The sequence below is a fragment of the Ursus maritimus genome, unplaced genomic scaffold, assembly GCF_017311325.1.
Source record: "Ursus maritimus isolate PB19 unplaced genomic scaffold, ASM1731132v1 scaffold_20, whole genome shotgun sequence".
NCBI classification, from domain to species: domain Eukaryota; kingdom Metazoa; phylum Chordata; class Mammalia; order Carnivora; family Ursidae; genus Ursus; species Ursus maritimus.
In genome coordinates, this window is record NW_024424453.1 from 13,706,995 (window position 1) to 13,731,446 (window position 24,452).

The following is a 24,452-nucleotide window of genomic DNA, read 5'->3' on the forward strand; positions in this document are numbered from 1 at the left end:
AGCCTAAGGGGAGAATCCTGCTGTGAATTTTCCTTCCAGAATTCACCATGATCAAGAATATCCCATACCTGAAATCATTACTGATTTTCCATATCCACTGTCTTAAACATTGCTGAGTTCTACCTATTAGGAAAAAAATATGGTTACGGTCTTATGGCACAAGATATCATACTGGCTTAAAACTAAGGAACGGACAAGTGAGGCCAGGCCATCCGCTCTCACTATGCGTGTTTTACACGGCCTCATGTAAGATAACATGTCAGGTTTTAGCAATGTGATTTTGCAATGAAACAAAAAGCCCCCTTGAGGAAATAACAGTAAGTTGACATCTTATAGATGTAGCTTTCATCTTCCTTTTCATTTTTATCTTCTATTCCTGATTTATAGCTCCAGCTGTTTGAACTTTTAGAGAAAGAAGCCACTGAGAGATTCATCTATGATCATTTACAATGTGTAAGTGTTTAAGTGTTGAGATAATTCCTTTATGTTGAACTGATCTTACAGGAATCTTCTTTCTTTTACAAAGTGTATTTCTAATGATGCTTATTAAGAAAACCAGGTCATTTTGAAAGCGAAGAAAGGGCCAAATGAGAGAAAGAGAAGCCCGCCTCTCCCTCCCCACAACCTAAAAAGAGGCCAGCTCACACACAGGCCGCTCACAATTGCCTCTTTGTCCCTGGCTAATCAAACCCAGAGAATAATACTATAGAGGGCATATGCCAAGATTTCTTTTGCGGGAAGAGAATATGTCAAAGCAGTCTTGCCTCATCTAATGGATAAAACACAAAAAATGCTCGACAACGAAGGCTGTAGTCTAAATTGCCAAAATGACTCCAAGGAAATGACTTCGGGTCTGAAAAAGGTGGCCCCATTTCACCTGTTCTACCAGCACCTTCCACATAGTGTCCTTCTGGCAATGGTTCTTGCCCACCTCCTAGGACAGGATAGTGTTGGTAGAAAATCTAAGGTGCTCTTTTAAGATTCCTCTGCAGGGAAAGGAATGAATGCTGATCTTCTAAAGAATCAGAACCCTGAGGAGTAAAAGACGACAATTAGCAGGGTTACCATGAAGCCATACAACTGCGGATTATACAGAAAGGGGAAATGTGTTCCATGAAACTCACTGCTCCGCTCCTTCTGAAGGCTATAAAGGCAGAAAACTTGGGCATGAGTTCTCAGCCACACACTGGCCATACGATCTTGATTAAACTGGTTACCCCAGGCCTATCTCCCCAACCATCTCATAGGTCTGTGTGGCAGGCAGAAGAAAGTCCCCTCCAACCCCCAGCACAAAGATGTCCATACCCTATGCCCTGGAACCTGTGAATTTTATTCTTCATAGAAAAGGGGAATTAAGGTTGCTAATCAGGTAAGACTCTTTTTTCTTTTTTAAAAATTTGTATTATTTAAGTATAGGTGACATACCATGTTACCTTGGCTTCAATAATTCTGTACATTACACAACGCTTTAAATAGGGTGAGTACTCTGGATTATCCAGGTGGGCCCAACATAATCACAAGGGTCCTGAAATGTGGAAGAAGAAGACAGAAGAGGAAGTCGGAAGATGGAAGTGGGGGGCAGGGCTACTAGAAGCTGTAAAAGATAGGGAAACAGTTTCTCCCCCAGAGCCACTAGCAGGCCAGACTTCAGACCGCGAGAACTGTAGGATAATAAAATTTATGTTGTATTTTGTTTTGTTAAGTGTTTAATTTTAATTCCAGCATAGTTAACATATAGTGTTATATGGGTTTCAAAATTTGTATTATTTAAGCTACTAAATTTATGGTTATTTGTGACAGCCTCAATATAAAACTAAGAAAACCTGTATGATAGATTTTAAGTACCTGACATGAAATATTAAGTTAGAAGCCTGCTTAGGGACTCTTTGTTGTGGGCAGGAGAGGTTTAATGGGGTGACACAGATAGAGAGGACCGTAGAAGAAACGAGCCTTCCAGCAAAGAGAGGCAAACCCCTTTCTCTTTGTGTTCTATCTGCTCAACTCAGACCTGGGGTAGTCTGATCCACTAGGAAGGACCCCCACATCTGCAAGGGCTTCCTCAGTGTAGCCAGAGTTGAGAATCAGAGGACCAGAGCTGCAACGATACACACTAAAGACTAAGAGTCAGGCTGGGATGAGTAACACAGGCCTGAAGCAGAGCAGACCATGTGGTGTGGGTGGGCATGGCACAGGGGCTCCCCGGGTCAGACAGACCCATGCTAACTGTCACCACAGCCACTCCGGGGCAGCGCTGGCACCATGCCTGATGCTCCCCTCAAAGGCACCCCGGACCAGGGACTGCCTGTTATGATGAACCCCCATCCCAGACCTTTACCAAAGCCCATTCAAGAGGCACCAGTCCTATGTCCCATTCCTGCGTCCCATATTGAGATGGAAATCTCAAGATAGAGGTCTGAGGGCTACATGTGGATAGCAAGACCCATTGTAATGGGCTGAATTTCATCCCCCAAGAAGATATGTTCAAATTATCATATGGTTTCTCTCATCTATGGAACATAAGAACTAGGAAGATCGGTAGGAGAAGAAAGGGATAAAGAAAGCGGGGGGTAATCAGAAGGGGGAATGAAGCATGAGAGACTATGGACTCTGAGAAACAAACTGAGGGCTTCAGAGGGGAGGGGAGTGGGGGAATGGGATAGGCTGGTGATGGGTATTAAGGACGGCACGTATTGCATGGAGCACTGGGTGTTATACGCAACTAATGAATCATGGAAATTTACATAAAAACCCAGGGATGTACTGTATGGTGACTAACATAATATAATAAAAAATATAATAATAATAATAATAATAATAATAATAATAATAATAAAGGTATATTCAGGTCCTAACCCCCAGTGCCTGTGGAGGTGATCTTATTTGGAAAGGAGATCTTTGCAAATGTAATCAAGTTAAGAAAAAGGCATGCTGGATTAGGGTCGGCTCTACTCCAGTGACTGGTACCTTCAGAAGAAGAGGCCGAATTGGACACAGACACAGACATGCAGGAGAACACCATGTGATAACGCAGGCAGAGACTGGAGCGAGGCGGCCGACAAGACCCCGCACTCCAGGGCTTGCCAGCAGCCATCCGAAGCTACAGGATACAGGAAGGAGCCTTCCCTATGGCCTTCAGCAAGAGCGTGGCCATGCTCTGACGCCTGGATTGCAGACATCTAGCCTCCAGAACTGCCAAAATAAACCCCTATCGTTTGAAGCATTCAGATTTCTGGCAATTTGTCACGGCAGTCCTGGGAAACAAATGCACCCATCCTACCTGATCTGCAGCATTACCCCGCACCGTGTTGCATCTTTAAAGATTTGACGCAGCAACTGTCAAAAACAATCAGGAGAGTCCACATAAAAACTTTTTATTTTTTAGCTTTTCCCCTCAAATCAGAAAATCTGGCTACACTAGCCCGGTCTTCTGGCATGTCCTCAAATTAGCTGACAGAGTTCAGCGACTCCCCTTGGACAAGGTGGGAGAGGCTGGATGATGCCACCTACCTGGTAAAAGGGCTTTGTAGATGGGATTAAGTTAAAGATCTTGAAATAGGGAGACTCTCCTGAGTTCTCCTGGTGGGCCCAATTATAAGAGGAGGCTTATAAGGGAAAGTGGATATCAGAAGAAAGAAAGAGGTGTGACGAGGGAAGCAGAGGGAGAAGAGGGGTCACCATGTACATTCACAACTTGGGATTATGAGCCAAGGATAAGGCAGCTTCTAGAAGCTGGGAAAGGGGGACGCCTGGGTGGCTCAGTCAGTTAAGCGTTTGCGTTCAGTTTAGGTCATGATCCCGGAGTCCCGGGATCGAGCCCCACATGAGGCTCCCCACTCAGTGGGGAGTCTACTTCTCCCTCTGCTCCTCCTCCCTGCTCACGTTCTCTCTCTCTCAAATAAATAAATAAAAATCTTAAAAAAAAAAAAAGAAGCTGGAAAAGGACGTAACAGCATGGCCCATAAAGCCTGCAGAAGAAACACAGTCTTGCCAGCATTTGGACTCAAACTCATGAAATGACACCGATTCAAACTTCCCAAACCAGAAGACAATGAATTTGTGTTGTTTTATGCCACCAAGCCTGTGGTGATTTGTTAAGGCAGTAATAGGAAGTAATCGGAAACTAATACACCTGTGTCCCCCGTTTGCCTCAGGGCCCAGCTTCCCCCATTTCTCTCTCACTCTGCGGGACACCCATTTGGTTTCCCGTCTGGCTCCTGTGGCACTGGAATTTGTTCTGCCTGAGGGTCCGGCCCCTGCCAGGTCACAGAGCGTGAAGGGGACAAATTAATCCATGAAAGGGAAAGCACCTGCATTTTAGCAGAAGCCTTCCTGATACAGTGCCTTTAAAGGAGAGGCTTCAACCCTGGGAACCTTGAAAGCCAGCCGAGGAGCTACTTTTCAGCAGGCAGAGAACTGACATAAAGCTAAGGCTTACTACCTGAATGTTGCTTGGGCAATTTGGATTCGATCCTGGAGATCACAGGGCACCTTTAGAAACTCATGAGCAGAAAAAATAACCTGGGCAAGAGAAGAGACAGGGGAGAAGTGCCTTAAAGAGGGACGGATACTAATTTTGCTGTGGTGCTAGCACGTTCCAAGCACTAAGGCAGGTACCGTGCACGATTTCATTTAACTTTTGCAACAGACCTGCAATTTATCTGCAATTGCAGAGGAGGAAATTGAATCTCAAGCAAGTCAGTAACTGGGATTTAGAGTAGAACAGGTTTTGAACCTAGATCTGTATAACTCCAAAGCGATTTCTATAAAGCATCTCTGCTCCTCTGGGGCAATGAGGAAGGAGGGATGCCCCAATTGAGGAGAGGCTGGGAGGGGGACCAGCCAAGAGCACACAGAGGCCTGGGCTAGGGTGGACGCCGGAAAAATGGAGAGGAAAGATACACCACATCTTAGCCAGGATTCAAAGACAACCACATGATAGAAATGGAGGAAAGAAAAAGAGGTTGAAAAGCAAGAGAATGACAGTGCCATGGGTGGACCTGAAACAAGGAAGGATGCATTTGAGAGTGAAAATGACCTAGGGGAACTGTCCTATCAGCAGCTTTTCTAGCTCCGTGGGCTATAAATCCTCGAATTCATGCCTAGAGATAGACATAGTTGCATTGCTTTTAGCCAAACATGTTTTTTTTTTTTTTTTTTTTTTTGTCTCCCCGAACAGTTCAAAGGGGAAGGAAGCCATGGTGTCATCTTGTTTCTTTACAGCCTCATCTTCTCCAGAACATTTGAAAGGTAAAGTCAACAAATATTTGCCCGGGCATCTCCTACTCTGCGATCACATAAGCAATGTACTCTTTTGTTAGAAAATATTTTCATGCCCTATTGGAAACATGAGTATGGTTTTTTTTCGTTTTTTCTTCTGTTGGTTCATCGTTTTCTGTAGTCGGTTTGGCCATATTAATGGGTGAGTGGAGGTCACCAGGAAGGTTTGAATCTGCTTTTCTAGGACAGTGGTGGCTTCCTTCTCCTGGTGGTTATAAATACCGACAGATAACGCCAAAGCTTATTTGCATAATTTTCATAATAAAAAACATTTTTTATATGCACAATAAGATATATCCACAGATATTTCTTTTGTCTCCATGATATGCAAAGCCCTGTTCTTGGCACTGTAGGAAATACAATAAAAGAAGAGACGGTCTGACCTGCAGGGTCCGGTCTGGGAAAGACAGGAGATGCACACAGAGCTCCCGAGCGTGGCGCAGGTGGTAATTCATGTACCAAATGAGGTATAAAGACTAAGAGTCTTAGGGGATTCCAGAGGAGGAAGGGTCCCCAGCAGATAAACTAGCCAAGGAAGGCTTCTTAGAAGTGGACTTTCTTCCAGGCTCTAAACAGAAGGTAACCTCTTGAGAGTCAGAGAGAGAGCCTCTAGGAAGAGTTCCAAGCCCAGAATCTTTGTTCCTAACACTTGTCTTTTACAGAACATCATCCCATTTTTGTGGCCTGTATTATTATTTGCTTAACAGCTTTCTTTAAATCACATATTTAAATATTAACTTCTTCGTAAACACCCATATCCTTTTAATCATGTATTTGCTGTACTAAAGAACAATGTATTAAGCACATCACTATACATTTTTTTAAAAAATCACACCACACTGTGGGCAATGCTGCCCTGAATTATATCTGATGCCACCAAGGCATTCATTGTGCTTGACCCTAGTTTTTAGTTCCTATTCACAGAAGGGCATGCCCTCCAGTCCTGTGAATAGGTTCCTTCAAGAACACATTACAGCTCACGCCAGTACTCGGCAGCTCTCCCTGGTGACAGCAGGAGCCACATCCCATCCTGACTTCATACGCTCCAGGGTGGGACCTGCTCCCTGGTGAAACAGCAGAGGCTGCCCTTCTGCAGTCAGGAAATGGGTGTAACCCCCAAATTGGTATTTTCCACTTGGACAGTCTGTTCAACTCAGTCTTGGGCCAGCACCCTCTGGAGTGGTCACGTGTCACTGCCCTAAGCCAAGCATCCCTTGTCACTCAGAGCAAACAGCTTCTCCACTGTGCCCAGCACCCACACGGAGCACACACACAGGGATTCTAACACGTGAGTCTGTCTACAGCTTCCCCCACCTGCATCCTTAGCTTTTCCCATCACCTCTGCAGCCTCCGTCCCAGAGGTGTTTCCAGTGAGAGACGAAAGGTGCAAGGCACGCGGGAGGGGCGGTGACTAGGCACACCCACGGGACTGCTGTTTTGTGTTGGGAGGTGGAGGAAGGAGAGGCTGCAGGTTCCTGGTGCAGTTATTGTCTCTGACCAAAGGCTGATGGCATCTCGCATTCTGCAGGCTTCAGAAGGACCTAGATGCCTCCACCACTCATCTGTTGCAACCAAGTGCTGGGGGCTTCCTGTGCAGGCAGGTAGGTTGGGAGACTTTACCTTTCAATCGTAGAATCTGAGGCTTTTTTTTTTTTCAATTAAGCATATTCTCTCCTGAAGTGAAGAGTGATCGACTTATCTTTGAAAGGCTAAGAAGATGCTCCCCTGAGTTTTTTATCAGTCTACCTTCCAATTTCCATGACGGTCTTCCCAGTTTACCTCTAAGAGCCCCACATCCCTGAGATTCTACAGACCTGTTAGAAAATACCTTGACAAGACCCACCAGGAATCCCTAATAATGGAAAGGAAAGTACTATAACAACAGCTTAGCGTACTGCTTCTTAAATCACAACTACGGAGAACAGAGTTTAAAAGAAATGGAAAGGGAGGAAGGGTAATAAGATCTGGTGGGGCACGTGGGGAGCTGTGGGGTATGGCTCAAGAAACAAAGTCAATAAAATTCTGTTTTAGCCCCACCAAACGTTTATGACCTGTTTTTCCCAAATTTGTTATTATGTGATTTCATTCTTTTAAGTAAAACTGGTAATTTTTCAGTGATTATTAAAAGAAAAAAGAAATGAAGTCCTTCTAAAATGTAAACATTTGTAAACTATATCATCTAGGCAGTTTTGAACATGATTCTCACCGGCAGAGCAAGTCCGAATGTCTTTAATGGCTATCAGAAGGGAAAGTCGCAAGAAATATTACATGGAGTCCTGACCCGTAGTGACGTGGGGTATTTGCGGTGGTGTAAGGACGCCTCAGAGGATGACAGGCTTTCGCAGGTGAGTGTGTTTGGATTCTCAACCACACAACCAGAGTGTCAATGTTTTGATATTTTTTTCAGTCTCTATATTAAGGCAATGAAAATCTGAGCTAACTTTTTCCTTTACTATATTCCCACGCACCTCCCACCCACCACGTACACATATCCAAACAGAGAGACTCTCAGAGTCTCAATGTAAATATCCAAGTCTACTGTACTTGCTTCATATTTTACTGTATGCATTTTTATGTATATAGAGCACAGGTAATATAAGTAATAGACAAATAACTTTTTGGAAAACAATACTTGAAATATACAGATGAAAGGAAAGCCCCCTTTATCCCCATCCAGCTACAGGCCTCCTTCTCAGAAATCAACACTGTCAGCAGCCCATGGGTATCTTCCCAATCCTTTGTTTATGCAAATGAATGCATATTTTCTGTCTATTGCTTAAAGCAAAAAATCACTGGGAAAAAAAGCCCCCCAAACCCCCCTTGAGACTCCTCTGAAAATTTTCCAGCTCAGGGGATTTACAACCTCTGACAACCAGAAAGTAGAATGTGTGGTTGAAAAACATAACCAGAGAATTAAGTAAGATGTGATTCCGCAGAAACAAACAGGAGAGAGGGTGAGAAAGCAAATACACCCACCCCAAACCACAAATTAAAGATGCTTCTGTGATATTTTCACAAAGATCTCCATCCTAAAACCCAGGGAAGGCAAGGCGGGTTCTGTGAAAAGCCACGCTTCTTTGGAGAGGCCATGAAATCAGCTGAGATGTAATTCAATAAGACGCTGACAACGCCCCCCCACCCCGACCCCAGTCCTTCCGCAGCCCCAACCTCTCCCAACCACCAGCACCAAGTAAGGGCCTTGCTGCTTAGCGCCTGTCCCGTCCTTCACTCTCCCAGTTCAGCTCAAAATCCCTTTCGTGGGCACGAGACTTCAGGTTTTAGAAGATCCTTTTCGATCCAGAGCTTCGCTCTTCCCTCCTGCTGTTGGCTTCAGCCACAATGCCTTATTCATGAAATCTGCCATCTCCTTACACCTACAAACCAGGTATCTGAGAGCACCGGAGAAGGAGAGCTGGACCACAGCAGAATTAAGTACGTTTCGCATACAAGCGTGTTTAAAAGTTTGCTTATTATTATTCCTTGGGTTTGAAATCTAGGCCCATCGTAGAAAAATGAGAAGTGGCAGAGAAGCTAAACGTAAAAGGAATGAACCCATCCCATCACCCAGGGGTCAATCCTTTCAGCAATGCTTCCTTCTCTTTTTCTTTCTTACATTAACATGTCCTCTGCTACTCTTTGGGGAAGCTGACTTTTATCATTTAACACAGATTGCCGTATGTGTCAATGAATGTATGCCCTTCGTCATATTTAATGAATGCAAAGAGTTCCACCGCATGAACGTGAAAGACCGTACTTTGAATATACCCTGGACAGAGAAGGGATTTGTTATTGCTATAAAATTCCTAATCACTTGGTTCGAGAATATCTGGGAACTTATCTTAGAACTTGATAGATCTATAATAAACAGGAAAAGCTACAAAGAAGGGACCTATAGATTTCAGTTCACATATTTTTCTCTTTTTTTTCAACCACACGCGGTCCCTGGATGTTCATGGTCAAGCACTCCCTACCTCTCCTAGTTCAGTAATAGGCCAAGACTTAGTTTGGAGAAAAAACGGCAGGATACACAACCGGGGCGGGGGGGGGGCAATTTTCAAGGAGCACTGGCACAAAAGCCACAATCGTAGTTTGACTGCTTTGTCTATGATTACAAAGCTCTTTCACACGATTTCACTCTGTTCTCATTAGAAACTACAAAGATTTAAAACAGTGTTTCTCGCGTTTCAGTCATTTGCGGAGGTAATTCACAGCTCTGTCGTAGCACAACACCTGCTGTGCGCGCTGCTATTCTTTGATTAATATTTTTCTTTAAATCCACTCGCTTTAAAAACTTGAATGCAACCTTTTCTGCAGCAGCAATACAAACCACGGACTTGACATGCTCACATCTTTTTTTCCTAATACGTATTCAGAGAAGTAAATAAACAGGTTTTGTTTTAAACCTTATCCCTGGGCCACTGGCTTTCCTGCCATGTGCCACCAAACAGCACTCGCGCCACACTTTGGGAACCTGGAATAAAAGGGGGGGGGGGTTCTGTAATACGCAGGAAGCAGCCCTGACCTGAAAACCAGGAGACTTGGTTGGAGGCTTTGCCCTGCCCCTCACAGGGGTGTGACTTGGGCCGGTCACTTGCCCTCTCTACACCTCTTTCCTCGTCTCAGACTAGTGTCCCAACACTAGTTGCAATCAAGTCCCAACACTAGTCTGCAACCATGGGCCTGATGTGAAGAGCAAACAAAATCATGAATGCCAAAGCCTGCTGGAAAGCCAGAGTGACCTGTACACACCTAAGTTTATAATGGATGATGAAGAATGACAGCAGAGTGCTTTATTTGGCCATGTTCATTGAGCATCTCCTAATTGTGAGGCTCTGTGTCCAGATACAAAAGATGAGTTGCAAGTGGGCCAGTACATACACATACACCGATTGGGGAAGGATCTCGGCAATAAATGTTAGGGAACAGTGCTCTCAGCACTGGCTGCACACAGAAATCACCTGGAGGGTTTGGGTTTTTAATTAACTTTATTTTTTAGAGTAGTTTTTTTCCTCAACAAAATTAAGCAGAAGGTACAAAGGTTTTCCATATATTCCCTGCCCCCACACAGGCATAGCCTCCCCCTTTATCAACATCTCCCACCAGAATGGCGTATTTGTTACAATTGATGAGCCTACGTTGACATAGCACGATTATCCAGGGTCCACAGTTTACATTACCATCTTGGTGTTGTACATTGCATGGATTTGGACTAATGTATAAAGACATGTGTCTACCATCACGGCATGATACAGAGTAGTTTCACTGCCCTAAAAGTCCTCCGTGTTCCAACTAATCATCCCCCCCTCCCCCAACCTCAAGCAACCACTGATCTTTTTACTGTCTGCATAGTTCTACCTTTTCCAGAACGTCATATGGTTGGAATGGTACAGTATGAAGCATTTTCAGATTGGCTTCTTTCACTTCAAGGTTCTTCCCTGTCTTTTCACAGCTCAATTGCTCCCTTCTTTGTAATGCTGAATAATACTCCATTGACTAAGTCATATTCCACTGGTGTACCATGGTTTATTTGTCCATCCACCTACAAAAGGCATCTTCGGTGCTTCCAAGTTTTGGCAATTATGAGTAAAGCTGCTGTAAACATCTGTGTGCAGATTTTTATGTGGACGTAATTTTCAACATCTTTAGATAGATACTAGGGAGCATGATTGCTGGGTATATGGTAAGAGTGGTCAGTTTTGTAAGAAACTGCCGAACTGTCTCCCCAAGTGGCTGTACACTCTTGCATTCCCACCAGCAGTGCGTGAGAGCTCCTAGAACTGCACGTCCTCGCCAGCGTTTGCTGTCATCAGTGTTCTGGATCTAGGCCATTCTCATAGGTGCATCGTGGCATCTCATTGCTGCTTTCATTTTCATTTCCTGTACGATACGTGATGTGGAAGATCGTGGCATATGCTCATTTGCCATCTGTATATTTTGTTTGGTGAGGTGTCCGTTAAAGTCAATGGCCTGCTTTGAGAGCTTTTAAAACTACCAATGCCCAGGTCATCCCCCAGAACACCGTCAGAGCACCGTCAGCTTCATGTGTGGAGGACCTGTGCAGGCACACGGGGCCCACACTCAGAAGGCCCTGCCCTTCGTCTAATGCTCTGCTGTCACCACCTTAAAATTCTTACTAACTTTTGAATAAGGGTTCCCATGTTTTCATTTTGCGCTGGGCTGCAATTGCATAGCCAGTCCTAACCAATGACCCTATTCTACCGGGTCTAGAGAGCATCTGAGCATTAGAATTTTAAAGCCTGCGAGTGATTCTCATGGGCAGCCAGGTTTAGAAACCTCTGTTCGAGAGCCGGGCTGCTCAAGCTTGGCACTAGTGACACTCTAGACTGGGCAATGTCTGCGGTGGGGGCTGTCCTGTGCCTTGTGGCATGTTTAGCGGCAACCGTGGCCTCTGCCCACCGGATGCCTCTAGCTCTGCCCTTCGATGTGACAACCAAAAATGTCTCCAGACCTTGCCAAATATTCTCTGGGGGGACAAAATTGCCTTGGTTGAACTAACGCTTTAAAGGAAAGGCAAAAATTCTCCTTAGACTTAACTAATGAAATCCACGTGTGTAGAATTGGAAAACTAGCTATTGCAACTAACATTATAAGAAAGAATGTCATCTTTCAAGCTGTATCAGAAAGGTTGACAGCTTTCTGCCCCTGTAAACATCTGCAAGGCTTTAGGGACAAGTCTCAGGCCTTATCTTAAATTAAAATTAAGTACGTGTTTGCTAAATAGCTACTAAGTGGCTCTGAGAATAGCGACTATGTCAAAGAAAATGCCACAGAAAGGGAGAGAGAGAGAGAGGGACTGAGAGAAGGAGAGTGCATGCCTCAAAGAGTGAAGAATTCACAGAGATCCGGTGCTACCATTTTCTCTGGAACACATTTCTTTCTAAACAAGTCAGCTCAGCCCAATAGAGCTGCTAAATCATGCTTTAAAGAAAATTACCTGCAGAGCCTAAAATATCCTCCAGTAATAAAGTGGATGTTTGTCAGGACCTTAAAGCAAGCCAAAAGGCCAAGGTACGAGGTAAAAAATAAGAGCTTTCCTACTGAGAAAGTGACTAATGTGGCGAAATGTACCAGACAACAGGACCACCATGCAAATGCTTGCTCATAAATTGGAAGTAGGGCAAAGCAAGGAAACTGCCCACGTTAGTGTTAAAAGCTACACAGAAGACACATCTACAACGCTTCTGTCTTTTCGAAAAGGGACTCATGTGACTTTTCATCCTTGCTTCTTGGACTCAGTGTTCTCTCTCCAGGGAGACTCCTATGAATCCTACCCTCAGTGAAAATTGCCTGCAATTGTACACTAATGGCTTGAACCCCCGAGGATGTTTATTATGTCGTCTCTGTCATGCACTTGGAGTTTGGTTTCAGAACAAATGTATTAAAGAGCAAGTACTGGCTGGCGGTTAGTTTTCTTACTTGAACTGCTGAGACATATGCATATGTTAGACATATACACGTATACATATGAAGTTTTTTTATCGGAAGGGGCTTTTTTATTCTTTCTATATCCGCTCATTATTTGGGGATAAAAACAATACATAGGGGCGCCTGGGTGGCACAGCGGTTAAGCGTCTGCCTTTGGCTCAGGGCGTGATCCCGGCGTTATGGGATCGAGCCCCACATCAGGCTCCTCCGCTATGAGCCTGCTTCTTCCTCTCCCACTCCCCCTGCTTGTGTTCCCTCTCTCGCTGGCTGTCTCTGTCTCTATCGAATAAATAAATAAAATCTTTAAAAAAAAAAAACAACAACAATACATAACCCATCTGCATAATTCAAATAATTATATCTAAAATTATGTTTTTATATATATATATATATATATATATATATATATGATGTTACATATACTTTTCAGCATCCCTGAAGATGGTACTTAAAGGAAGTCTATGAGAAGCTTATTTATTCATTGTGGTGCTAACAGCCTCTTGTACAGAGCACACTGTGTGCTAGGCTCTCTCTGAGCCATTCATTCACAAGGATACCTTATTTCATTTAATGCCCACTTCCACTCAAAGACACCATTTAATCCAGTGTCTGTTGTTTGGCCATTAATTTTAGACCTGAGAAAATCCAGACTGAGCAAGGTGTAGGCGCCTGCCCTGGGCCACCCGCGAGGTGTCCGAGCCAGGGTTAGGATGCCAGCTCCACCCACATCAGAGCCCAGGTTCTGCCCCCTGGGCCACGCTGTCATTACCATCTTTTCTTGTCTTCTGATAAAGTGATCAATACAAAGTGCCAGTTCTTAGAATTATACTCCATCATAAAGGCTTTTATAATCTATCATAGCTTTATATTTACATATAGATATAGATTTGTATCATGTCATCTGTAATATCTGTTATAGGTACACTGGTGTTAGACACTAACATACATTTATTTATTTATTTTTAAAGATTTTATTAATTTATTTGAGAGAGAGAGCATGAGAGAGAGAGAGAGAAAGCATGAGTGGGGGGTGGGAGTGGAGCGCGGAGGGAGAGGGAGAAGCAGACTCCCTGCTGAGCAGGGAGCCCAATGCTGGGGCTCGATCCCAGGACCCTGGGATCATGACCTGAACTGAAGGCAGATGCTTAAATGACTGAGCCACCCAGGCACCCGTCTAACATTTATTTATTTTTAAAGATTTATTTATTTTCATTTGAGAGAGAGAGAGAGAGCACTTGTGCGAGCAGGGGGAGAGGCAGAGGGAAAGAGAGAGAATCCACAATCAGACTCCCCACTGAGCACAGAGCCTGAAGCAGAGGTTCGATCCCAGGACCCTGAGATCATGACCCGGGCCGGAATCAAGAGTTGGACACTCAACCGACTGAGGCACCCAGGCGCCCTAGACGTTAACATTCAGATGGTGGCTATCCCACAGCTGGGATTTAGAAGACATGACTCAACAAACTAGAACTTTATACATTGATGACTGGGTTAAAGCAGCTGTGAGTTTGCGCTGATCATGAACGACACGTCCTTGGGGCACACCCTCTGAAAAGTATCCGCCCCCTTCACCTGCTGGTTTGGCAGACCGTGCCTGTCAAGTATATGGCCGAAGGAAAGCTCGGTGGCCCTGAGAGACATGCTAACCAGAAGACGCACATGACCGTCGTGTATCCAGAAACCTCATAGTTCACAGGATTCTATCGTAGAACTGAAAAACCTTGCAGAGCCGAAGTCTGCTCAGAAAGACCTACATATGATTCCAGAACAGTGCTCTCTGTATCGCTGGATTGAAGACCCCCAGGGTCAAAACCCTTCCTTTCTGCTCTGAGCAGGTAAGTCCTCCACGCAGGACCCCTGAATGTGCCAACTGGGTACTTAAGTGCTGCGTGGGTCTGTAGGGACCCCTGCCTAGGGAGAGCGCTGCAAATCAGAAGATTCTGTGTAGCCACTGATAATAAAAATCTAATATAAGAAAGGTTTCTGAGTTCAAAAGAAAACCAACGCGCTAACAGATTCTGCTGTCCAGGTGAAACCCATCCTGTAAGGCTGCATCTGTCTTCCTAAAGTAAAGCTCTTCTTACTCTGGGATAGAATTGCAGAGACTGCAAAAACACATGTCTTTCAGTCCCAATGTCACAGCCCAGCGGGTGAGATTTAAAAAAAAAAAAAAATGGAGCTCTCATTAGATGCCATGGCAAGCCCCCCAGAGCCCACCAGACTGACAGTTCCCGCGGAACACAGCCAGCTCCCCTCAAGCTGAGGCACTATTTTGAAGCCTCCCGTCACTTTTCTATTTGAAGGTACAGGTTTGAGTGTGAGGTTCCAATACCTAAGTGAGAACATAAAGCAGTTTGAGTCTAACACCATCTGGAAAGCCTTAGGAGGTTCGCATTATCTTCGCACCTGCCACCGAGAAGAAAAATCAACTCTGATTTTTAGAAGGGACTGAAGCCATTTAGGTCTTGCTGGAATTACTCCCCCGGCAGCCCTGGCAGAGCACACCACCATCCCAGCCGTACCCTCTTCCCTCTTCAAACTCCCTTTAAAGAGACTCGTAGGAAGAAATCCTTCCATAAAAGTACCACGTGAAGCTCCACCCACGGCGCTCTCCCACCGAGCTGCTGCGGTAGCACCCCGCAAACACGACAACATACCTGCAAACTCGCCAAGGGAATTACATCAACTCTGTGTTCCAGGTGCGGAGAGGAGAGCCGGACCATTCACAGTCACGCGCGCGAATCGTCACCAGGAATCAGGCACGAAAGCACAGATCTCCAACACCTTTCTCCCATTCCCATTACCACACTGGGCCCTCGGGACTTGCAGTATCGAGCTCATTATGCAAAAGCACATTCTAAGCGCCGTTGTTCTAGATGGCAAAACAAAGAAACAAAAAATTACATGGACTCTATCCTTGCCCTGTAGTGTTTAGAATTTGTCCATCCCTCGCCCTGTCCTTACAGTTTTACACTGGCTTAAACGACACATGTTGTGAAAGGCTTGATTGCTGCATGTAACACTGGGCTTATTACACAATGAGTGAACTTAAGGAGAAAGGTATTTTATTTATAGCACTACTGTATCACAAGTTAATTTCCTTTTTACCATGGCAACGCGAGGCAACATGCACAAATTCTGCACTGGGGGAATCTCACCAATAAAACATATTTAGAATGCTGCTTTTGGGGGTGGAGGTTAGCTGATACACTGTCTACCCAAAAGCAGTATAAATTCTTAACTGAAAGTTCCAAAACACAGTCTGTGGTGTACTAAGAAAAGAAAGGGATATAATATTTGGCTACATTTAATTGGGAAGTGCTTCGTTTTGTTTTTGCAGGACTCACTTTAAACCAGGTGTACTCTCAGCTGTAAGCTTAAGGCTTGCCTCTTAGCGTTAATAGCCAAACTGCCTTGACAGTCATGCATGACATTTTCCTTTCCACTAGAATCTCTGAAGGCAAGCGAGGCTCTGTCTGCTCAGCGTGCAGTCTCTGTATGGTTACTTTGGGCGTTGGAGATTGTTGTATTTATAACTACTTCATCTTCCTCCTACTCTAATAAAATCTTCAGTAGAGAAAACTGTTGCGTTGTTGCAGAAAGTAACAATCCTGTGTTGTCAGCACCTCGCAGAGAGGTACCTGAGTGCCAGTTGAATTTTGCCTCTTACAATAACTCTGAAATAATAGCATACATGTCTATATTCTATTGCATCCGGCCAGACGTAATTGACAGGAACTTTGACTTTCATTGGTTGAAAATCAGTCAAAGTTCAATTCTTTTGAATTTCAAAAGAAGTGACATTTTATTCCAAACGATGTCCCGCAGATCATATTTTGATTACATCTAACCTTAATACACAAGGTGCCATCACAAGAAGGCCTAAGAAAGAAAGTGCTTATTTTATAACTAATGAATGGTTACAATGTTATTTGGAACTTGTGGGTGGATTCTTGGAACGTAAACACATTCGGTGGCTTCCGCGGCACATCCTCTGTGCTTTATTTCCGACCTTAGCCAGTGGGCGACTTGCCCGTTGGACATGTGAGATGCTCATATTATACTCAGCCCAAAGGGGCTAATTCTAGTGTGAGAAGATAAGCAAATCCTGCACCCACTATGAGCATGTCCAAATTGAGGTGCTAGGCTTGCACCCCTTTTTTAAACTATTAACTAAAACAGATTTTGTGTCTTTCAAACACAGTAATACATTTTTTTCTATGGTAGCTGAAAATGAAAATCTTGAAGACAAAAGCATTTCTGATTCACCCACTCACCCACAACTGAAGAATTTAAACTAAAGCAAAACGAAGAGATTTGAATAGAACTATTGAGAAATCAAAATGTCAAGTTATTAGCCTTTAATACTTGGGTTTATGAAAAGTGATCATTTTTCAAAGCTGGATTTTCCATAAAACAGAATCTGCTCCTGAACCCACAGTACAACTCTAAGGACTGATGGAGAAAAGGAGCAGAATTGGATCCTTCCATTACGGGAAGGCTGGCCAAGGCTGAGGGTCCACTCTCTCTCCCTGGCATCACATGAAAATGCTGGTTTTTTTCTATGTAGTTCATGCTTATTTCTCTACATAGAAAAAAGTAGTTTTTAACATTAACAAGTTTTGATGGCAATCTTTTAAGAAACAGGTGTTTTCCTGCCTCTTTAAACAAAATGGTAGATGTCATAAATGGAAATGCACTGTAATATCATGATGCCCTTGGGGGCTACGGAAGGTGCCTCTCGGAGTGGTACTTTTGTCAATCTAATTCACTAGCTATGAGAATTCAAGGCCGAAATGACAGTTGACTGGAAAAGCTAGATAAACTAGTTAAAAGAGCAAACTTCAGGGGCACCTGGGTCGTCGTGCCCAAGGTCCTGGGATCGAGGTCCACATCGGGCTCCCCGCTCAGCAGGGAGCCTGCTTCTCCCTCTCCCACTCCCCCTGCTTGTGTTCCCCCTCTTGCTATCTCTCTCTGTCAAATAAATAAATAAATAAATCTTTAAAAAAAATAAAAAGAGCAAACTTCATATTCTTATTGTAACGCTAAACTAGTATGCTCAGCTCTCAGGACATCTTCACATCTGACGCGCGTGTTAACATGCACATGGGTGTACCTGTGTACGAACATTTGTACGTACATCTGTGTTTCCCCCTCGTTTCCCAGGAGCTCTTTCCTCCATTCAAAATATTCTATATTTCTATATTCTAAATATTCTCTTTTTCCTATATTCTAAATGGTTCGTGTTCGCAGAAGTTTGACCACCTGCCGAGTAGAATATTGTCCTATCTTGGGCACAGGAGTAAATACACCAGTCAATGACGAAGACAAATTGAAGTTCTCTTATTCCACCCCTACACTTCTGTTTCAGTTTATCTATTTATTCTCTACTTAACTTCTAAGGCAAACTGAGGGGGCTGCACGTCCTCCGTGAGGCCATCCCCACACTGCAGCATCCGCACTACACGACGGCATTCGTACGTGTGAATTCGTTCAGGACGAAGCCTGTGCACCTACAAGTGTGAGAAGAAGCCTCCGAGCTGCTTTTTGAACACGATGATGTATCGGCATCTGCCGTGATGCGGCCCAATTTATATATTCATCTGCATTGTCCTCTCCCCTCCCAGGTGGGCAGCATGCTGAAGACTCCCAAATTACCCATTTGGCTGTGCGACATCAATGGGAATCCCAGTGTCCTTTTTAGCACAAACAGGCAGCTCTTATCAGACTGGAAAGCGGAGTGTCACTTTGATCTCTACCTGTACGGTGGCCGGCCCCCGCAGAAGAAGCCTGTGCATCTTACCATAGGTGAGCATTTCAGACTTTAACACGCTCAGAAAGATGCGGCTGCCAGCGTTTCACCGCTGTGTGGACATTCATGCTCGCTTTGCAGGAAAATGCTTATTAGGCTTGAGTTCTGAAATGAGACCCATGCATGAGTCCCATGGGCCTAAACCCAAGCACGGCAACCTGGGCATTCTACAGCTGCTTTAAATAAGAGCCCGGGTTTGGAAGTAGCACAGAGGAACAAACGACTTCCAGGTAAGAGAAACAACAAAAGGGAAAGAATCACACCTCCAAAAGCCCTCTCCAGGATCTTTTACCTGTGAGCATGAGGCACTTAATGCCTGTGGGAAGAACTGGAAGAATGGACAGATTGGGGCAGGGGTGTTCCATTTGCTCAATTCAATCCTACTACTGATCAGATGATCACCCAGTGACGTAAGTCAGCAAACTGAGAGTGCATTTCTGTTCAGATATTTGAGGGCCTACTAAGTGCCAGGCACTGTGCTAGACACTAGGAAAGCCACAATAATTAAGGCACAGTCCCAGCAAAACTTAAGAGGTTCTGGTCCAATGAGACAAGCAGACAACCACACAGGTCATTTTATTTCAATAACAACTATATTCATTTAAACTCATAAGGAAAAAAGGCTAAACTTTAAAGGTCTTTAAACACTGGCCTTTTGGACAAGGGAATAAACACGATGAGACTGGGATTCTGTATTGGGTACCTTGGTTCTACTGGTGGAGGCTTGATGGTTTGATGCTTGACTCGGTGTTTAGCATCATGGGCCTGGTATTAAAAATTTTTTCATTATAATGACTAAATCTGGAAAAGTATCTTAGTGACTCTATTATCTGTGCAGCTCCTAATTCTTTAATTATGAGAGATATATATTAGCCATTTAATTTAGGGGGACATTGGCAATATGTTCCTTAAAATATTGTTCCTACTTTACTGTCTTCTTCGAGGAAAACATCATTCGAGATTTATTTATTTATTTATTTATTTATTTATTTATTTGAGAGAGAGAGAGAGAGAGCACGTGTGCACATGCCCAAGCATGGGGGGAAGGGCTGAGGGAGAGAGAGAATCCCAAGCAGACTCTGAGCTTTAGCACATAGCCTGATGTGGAGCTCGATCCCAGGACCCTGAGATCATGACCTGAGCCAAAACCAAGAGTCGGACGCTAACCAACTGAGCCACCCAGGCGCCCCAGAAAACATCATTTTTTGTATTAAGTCACACGCATTGCAAGCATTCTCTTCTGGGCACTGTATTGGAGCTTTACATGTAATCCCATTAAGTTCTCCCAGCAGTCATATGAGGTAGATACTTTGATATCTATCTTCACATAGAAGAAATTGAGGTAGCCAATAGTTAGTAACTGAATAAATGAGGCTGAGAGACGTTAAGTATCTTCTCAAATGTCCTATGAGACAAAACGGACTCTTGAATCCAGTTCTTGACTACCTCACTAAACTACCTCGCCCTTCACCCAAAAATGTAAATGTATTCTTAGAAGCACAGAGAAGTGATGAGCTCTCCCTTCTCCTGGTCTTCCGGACAATATCCTGTGGCTACCAGATGCTCTGTGCATCACACCACAATGCTGGAATGTGCATACATGACTTATCCATATTCATGTTCCAAAATACACAACAACCTATGTTCCCACAGACGTGTTTGTATGGGGCATTTCTACATACCATCTACTGGAATGTCCCTCTGCTTAACCAGTTCTAGGAACACAGCTTGCTGAGCCCAACTGCTGCCCACCGTGGTGTTTTCCTTTGTTCCTGGCTTCCTCTGGAATGGTGTAAAGAGGCTAGGGCCTAAAGGCTGGCCGTTCGGGGCGCCTGGGTGACTCAGTCAGTTAGGCGTCTGAGTTTGGTTCAGGTCCTGATCTCAGCGTCCTGCGATCAAGCCCTGTGTCAGGCTCCCTGCTCAGAGGGGATGTCTGCTTCTCCCTCTCCCTCTGCCCCTCCCTCTGCTCTCTCTCTCACTTGTTCTCTTGCTCTCAAATAAATAAACAGAATCTTTAAAAAAAAAATGCTATCTATCCTTCACTCAGATACTCACTCCCATCACTGGGAAAGGACCCAACATGAAGATGAGCGTGTGCCAGGAAGACGGTTCTCTCCAGTGGAGATGGCCATCAGAACCAAGTGGAGAGAAGCCACCATCAACTGGAATGGAACTGTTCCCTTTCTCTAAAGAGAAAGCCAGGATGTGCAATGACTTCTGAAGCGTCAGAGCTGCTGGGGCACAAAGCCTCATGTGAGGGGGAGAGCACTTCACTTCTACATTCCTGATTCATGAACCCCACTGAAAAACCCCATTAGCCATTCTCTCTGTCTCTCTCTCTCTGTCTCTGTGAAGCCCTCTGCAGTTGCTATCTGTGTTGCAGAAGAAACACAGGCCCTTCCAGCAGGGGCTGCAAGGTGTATTCTCTATACTTGCATAGACTGATCCTTCATTTTATTCAATAGAGCAAATGAAGGATCTTTCCTGTCTGTTATTTTCAAATTAGTCTTTTCTTGGTGTGATTCTCCCTGAGGATTATGGACACAGGCAGCTAGCTTTCATTTGGGGATGAAGTCATCAGTAATGCATCATCAGATTTTTAGTTATGGCAAGAACTCAAGCCTTCTCAAAGACTTCCTGGTATGGAGAGCATTCCTTTCCAAGGTTACATTTCACATGACCACATTAGCAAGTTCTGGTCATTAAAATAGTAAATGGGGTTCTTTGGGCTTGGAGCGGGGACTATTCCTGGTAGTGCGGCAGTAATAGTCATTGGCTTATGGGTTCAAGCCGTCAAGGAGAGCACACAGAAGGAGACATTCTTTCTACCAGTGCTATGTTTGTTTCTGGCCTTTATAAGCTGAATATAAATACATAGACAGACAAACAGAAAAACTGAGAAAGAAGTTTTATTCCTAGATAAAATAAAATTATATATAAAAATAGAATCTCTCCTTATGTCATTGTTAAAAGGGAAACAATCCTTTTTAGAATGTGATCTTTCCCAGTCCTGTTGAATGCCTACATGTTTTCTGAAGAAATACACAGAGTAAGACACATATTCTTTCTTTAAAAAGTACATGGAAACCATCTAGACCTTTTTCCTACCCACCCCACTGGTCTTCCAACTCACAAACTTACGGCTCCATATTCACAAGCCAAAGGTTAGATTGCTAAGAACAACTTTCCGCGCCCATTTTCCAAATTAATTTGTAAAATCCATTTTCATTTGGCTCAAAGAATAATGTTTTAACTTAAGGAGCACGTAGAAAATGAAACTTCAAGGTGAATAATAAATTATGTCAAAAAAGAAAGCCAATTTGGCTTGGATTGCTGAGTACGTTATTATATTGGTGTTCTCGTGCGGGATTTTAAATCCATTGGATAAATACGTGGATACTTTCCGACCCTTGTTTTATTTGGTCTTAGTCTTAGCAATATTGTGCTTTTCCTGAGGTGCAGGCCTGTTTTTTGTTTTAAGGATACTGAGTCATTTGTAACCAAATGTCCCTGTTTAGTGGACTGCTGGAAAGCTTAGAGACAATGAGAAACAACAGCACATGCCTCAGGGAGGAAGTCCCAGCCACGAGTAAGAGATTTCACTCAAGGTGTCTCCAACAATAGGAACATGCTTTTCCAAAAAGAATGGTCCAGCAAGGACTCCATGACTCTCTTAGATCAGTCATAATTCATCCTCTAGGGCTGAGAACAGGACACGTGTTACCAGAACAAAATCGGGGCTCCCAGAAGGAAGAAGGGCAAGATGACTGTTGTGTAGACAACCAGCCCACCGTCCTGACAAAAGGCATTTTTTAATTGGCCTCATTTCTGAGTCTATTTTCGGTCCCTACCCTATTTTTCCTTTGAATTTCTAATTTATTTATAATTTGTGTTATTTTGTCGTATTTTGTGTTGTAACTTGTCTTAAATTATTCCCGGAACAAATCTATAAATAAGTAAAATAATAGAGGAAAGATTAAGAACCTATGTTTTATATATAAAGGTATAATAATTTTGATATATATAAAAATATTAATCACTTTTCATGTCAATGTTGGAAAATGAGTTTTTATTTTGTCTTATTACCAGGGCACCCAGTGACTTTTTTAAAGGCACAAACATGCTATTTAAAAGTAGCTAGAAATGTCCTGGGACAATCAGGTCACTTTTGAACTTACATGTTTTGAGATAAATGACTTTAATTGTCCTGTCAGCTTCTTGTTCTTTTTTTTTTTTTTTAATTTTAGGTTTATTTATTTTTTTAGAGAGAGAGCATGGGGTGGGGGAGGAGGCAGAAGGAGAGAAAGAATCACACGCGGACTGTCCGCTGAGCATGGAGCCCGATGTAGGGCTCGATCTCACGACCCTGAGATCTTGACCTGAGTCAAAACCAAGAGTCGGACACTTAACCGACTCTGCCACCCACGCACGCCATGTCCTGTCAGCTTCTTAATCTATCAGGAGAAAGCTATTTGCCTGAAGACAGATTTTCTGAATCATTACCTAAGCTGATCGTATCCACAGTGGGACAACGTCCCTGAGGAGACGGCAAATACTTTTTTTCCCCTCGATATTGACTTAGACTGGTATGGCCCTCAAAATCACTGTTTGTCCTTAGAGAAGATGCGCAGATGATTTTTTCAAGTACACGTTCACCAATGTGGCAAGACCAGGTGGGAGCTGGCCAGGGGGCAGGCAGCCTCAGAGTCCCTTCCCCGACACGGGCTGGGTTCGGCATTGCGCTCACCAGGTCTGCGCCACCCGTAGTCACGCCTGGACCTGATTTTACTTACAAGTAAGTAACACAAACTATGGATATAGACTGTTGACTGCTGTAATTGCCTTTTCAGGGCCTTAGAGACACAACCGTTTGTTCATTCATTCAGGGAACTTTTCTAACATCTCCTATGTGCCAGGCGCTCTGCTGGGTGCTAGAGAAATACAGTGAGCACAATCAGCCGTGGGCCCTCTTCTCTCACGGAGCTTAGGCTCTTCTGGCATTAATCAGAACACCACCGTAATGAATATAAACTTGAAAACGGAGATAAGCGTTCAGAGGAAAGGGATTTCTGATGCATAGAATTTTTGAACAAAAGCCTGGAAATTCAGGGAAAGGCTTCTCTGTGAACAGATGGGTTAAACTGAGGTAGAAAGGTAGGTTAGAAATAACCAGGAGAGGAATGAGCAGGGGCAAGGTGGAGAGTGGCTGGGAAGCAGCTTGTGGTGAGGGGAGGGAAGGACCCGCCACAGGGCAACCTTGGAAACTTTTAAGAGCCTGGTAAGATTTGCATTTTGAAAAAAATGCCTCAGTGTGGAGGATGGGCTGCAGAGAGCTGGAGGGGATGCAGAGACAAGTTAGGAAGCTATAGCTGTGGTACAGGCAAGAGATGGCCAGAAAGAGCAGGGCCAATAAAAGTAGACCAAAGTGGGCCACTCAGGAGATACCTACCAGTAAAACAGACAAGGCCAGGAGATTGACTGGGGAGGGAGGGCTGAAGAGGAGGGGAAGGGGGAGGGAGGACTCAAGAAGGACTTCCAAGTTTCTGATTTGAAAACGGGTGGAAGGTTGTGCCTCCAGTGAATTTGGAAACACCAAAAGAATGGGAGATTTGGAGAGGAGAAAATCCCAGGTTCAGTCTTGGATGGAACATTCACATGAAGAGGTGGAACAGAGGATTAGAAAGAGGAAGCTCAGAATCAGAGGAGAGGCTTGGACCAAAGAACTACATCTGGGAGTCTTGATGGGAAGTAACATGAGGGTCTAGAATAAATGTGCCTAAGGAGAGAAGGAAGCAAGAAGAGGACTGGGTCTAAAACTAAGCCTTGAAGAATTCCAGGGTCAGTAGTCAAGTCAGGCTTGATGGGCCTGGAAAGTAGGCAGAGAAGGAGTAGACAGATACGAGAGTTGGCTGTCAGG

General features: G+C 44.1%; 1 protein-coding gene across 1 annotated transcript in view; it reads left to right on the forward strand.

The window, feature by feature from the left end:
- Positions 1–21,096, forward strand: part of MINDY4B (MINDY family member 4B) — a 40,242-nt gene extending 19,146 nt beyond the window's left edge. The window contains exons 9-14 of the mRNA XM_040636576.1: positions 388–453; positions 5,177–5,247; positions 6,806–6,878; positions 7,461–7,622; positions 18,351–18,531; positions 20,583–21,096. Coding sequence (XP_040492510.1) covers positions 388–453; positions 5,177–5,247; positions 6,806–6,878; positions 7,461–7,622; positions 18,351–18,531; positions 20,583–20,725 — 696 coding nt within the window. The 3' untranslated portion in view covers positions 20,726–21,096. The remainder of the gene's footprint in view (positions 1–387; positions 454–5,176; positions 5,248–6,805; positions 6,879–7,460; positions 7,623–18,350; positions 18,532–20,582) is intronic.
- Positions 21,097–24,452: the final 3,356 nt, after the last annotated feature.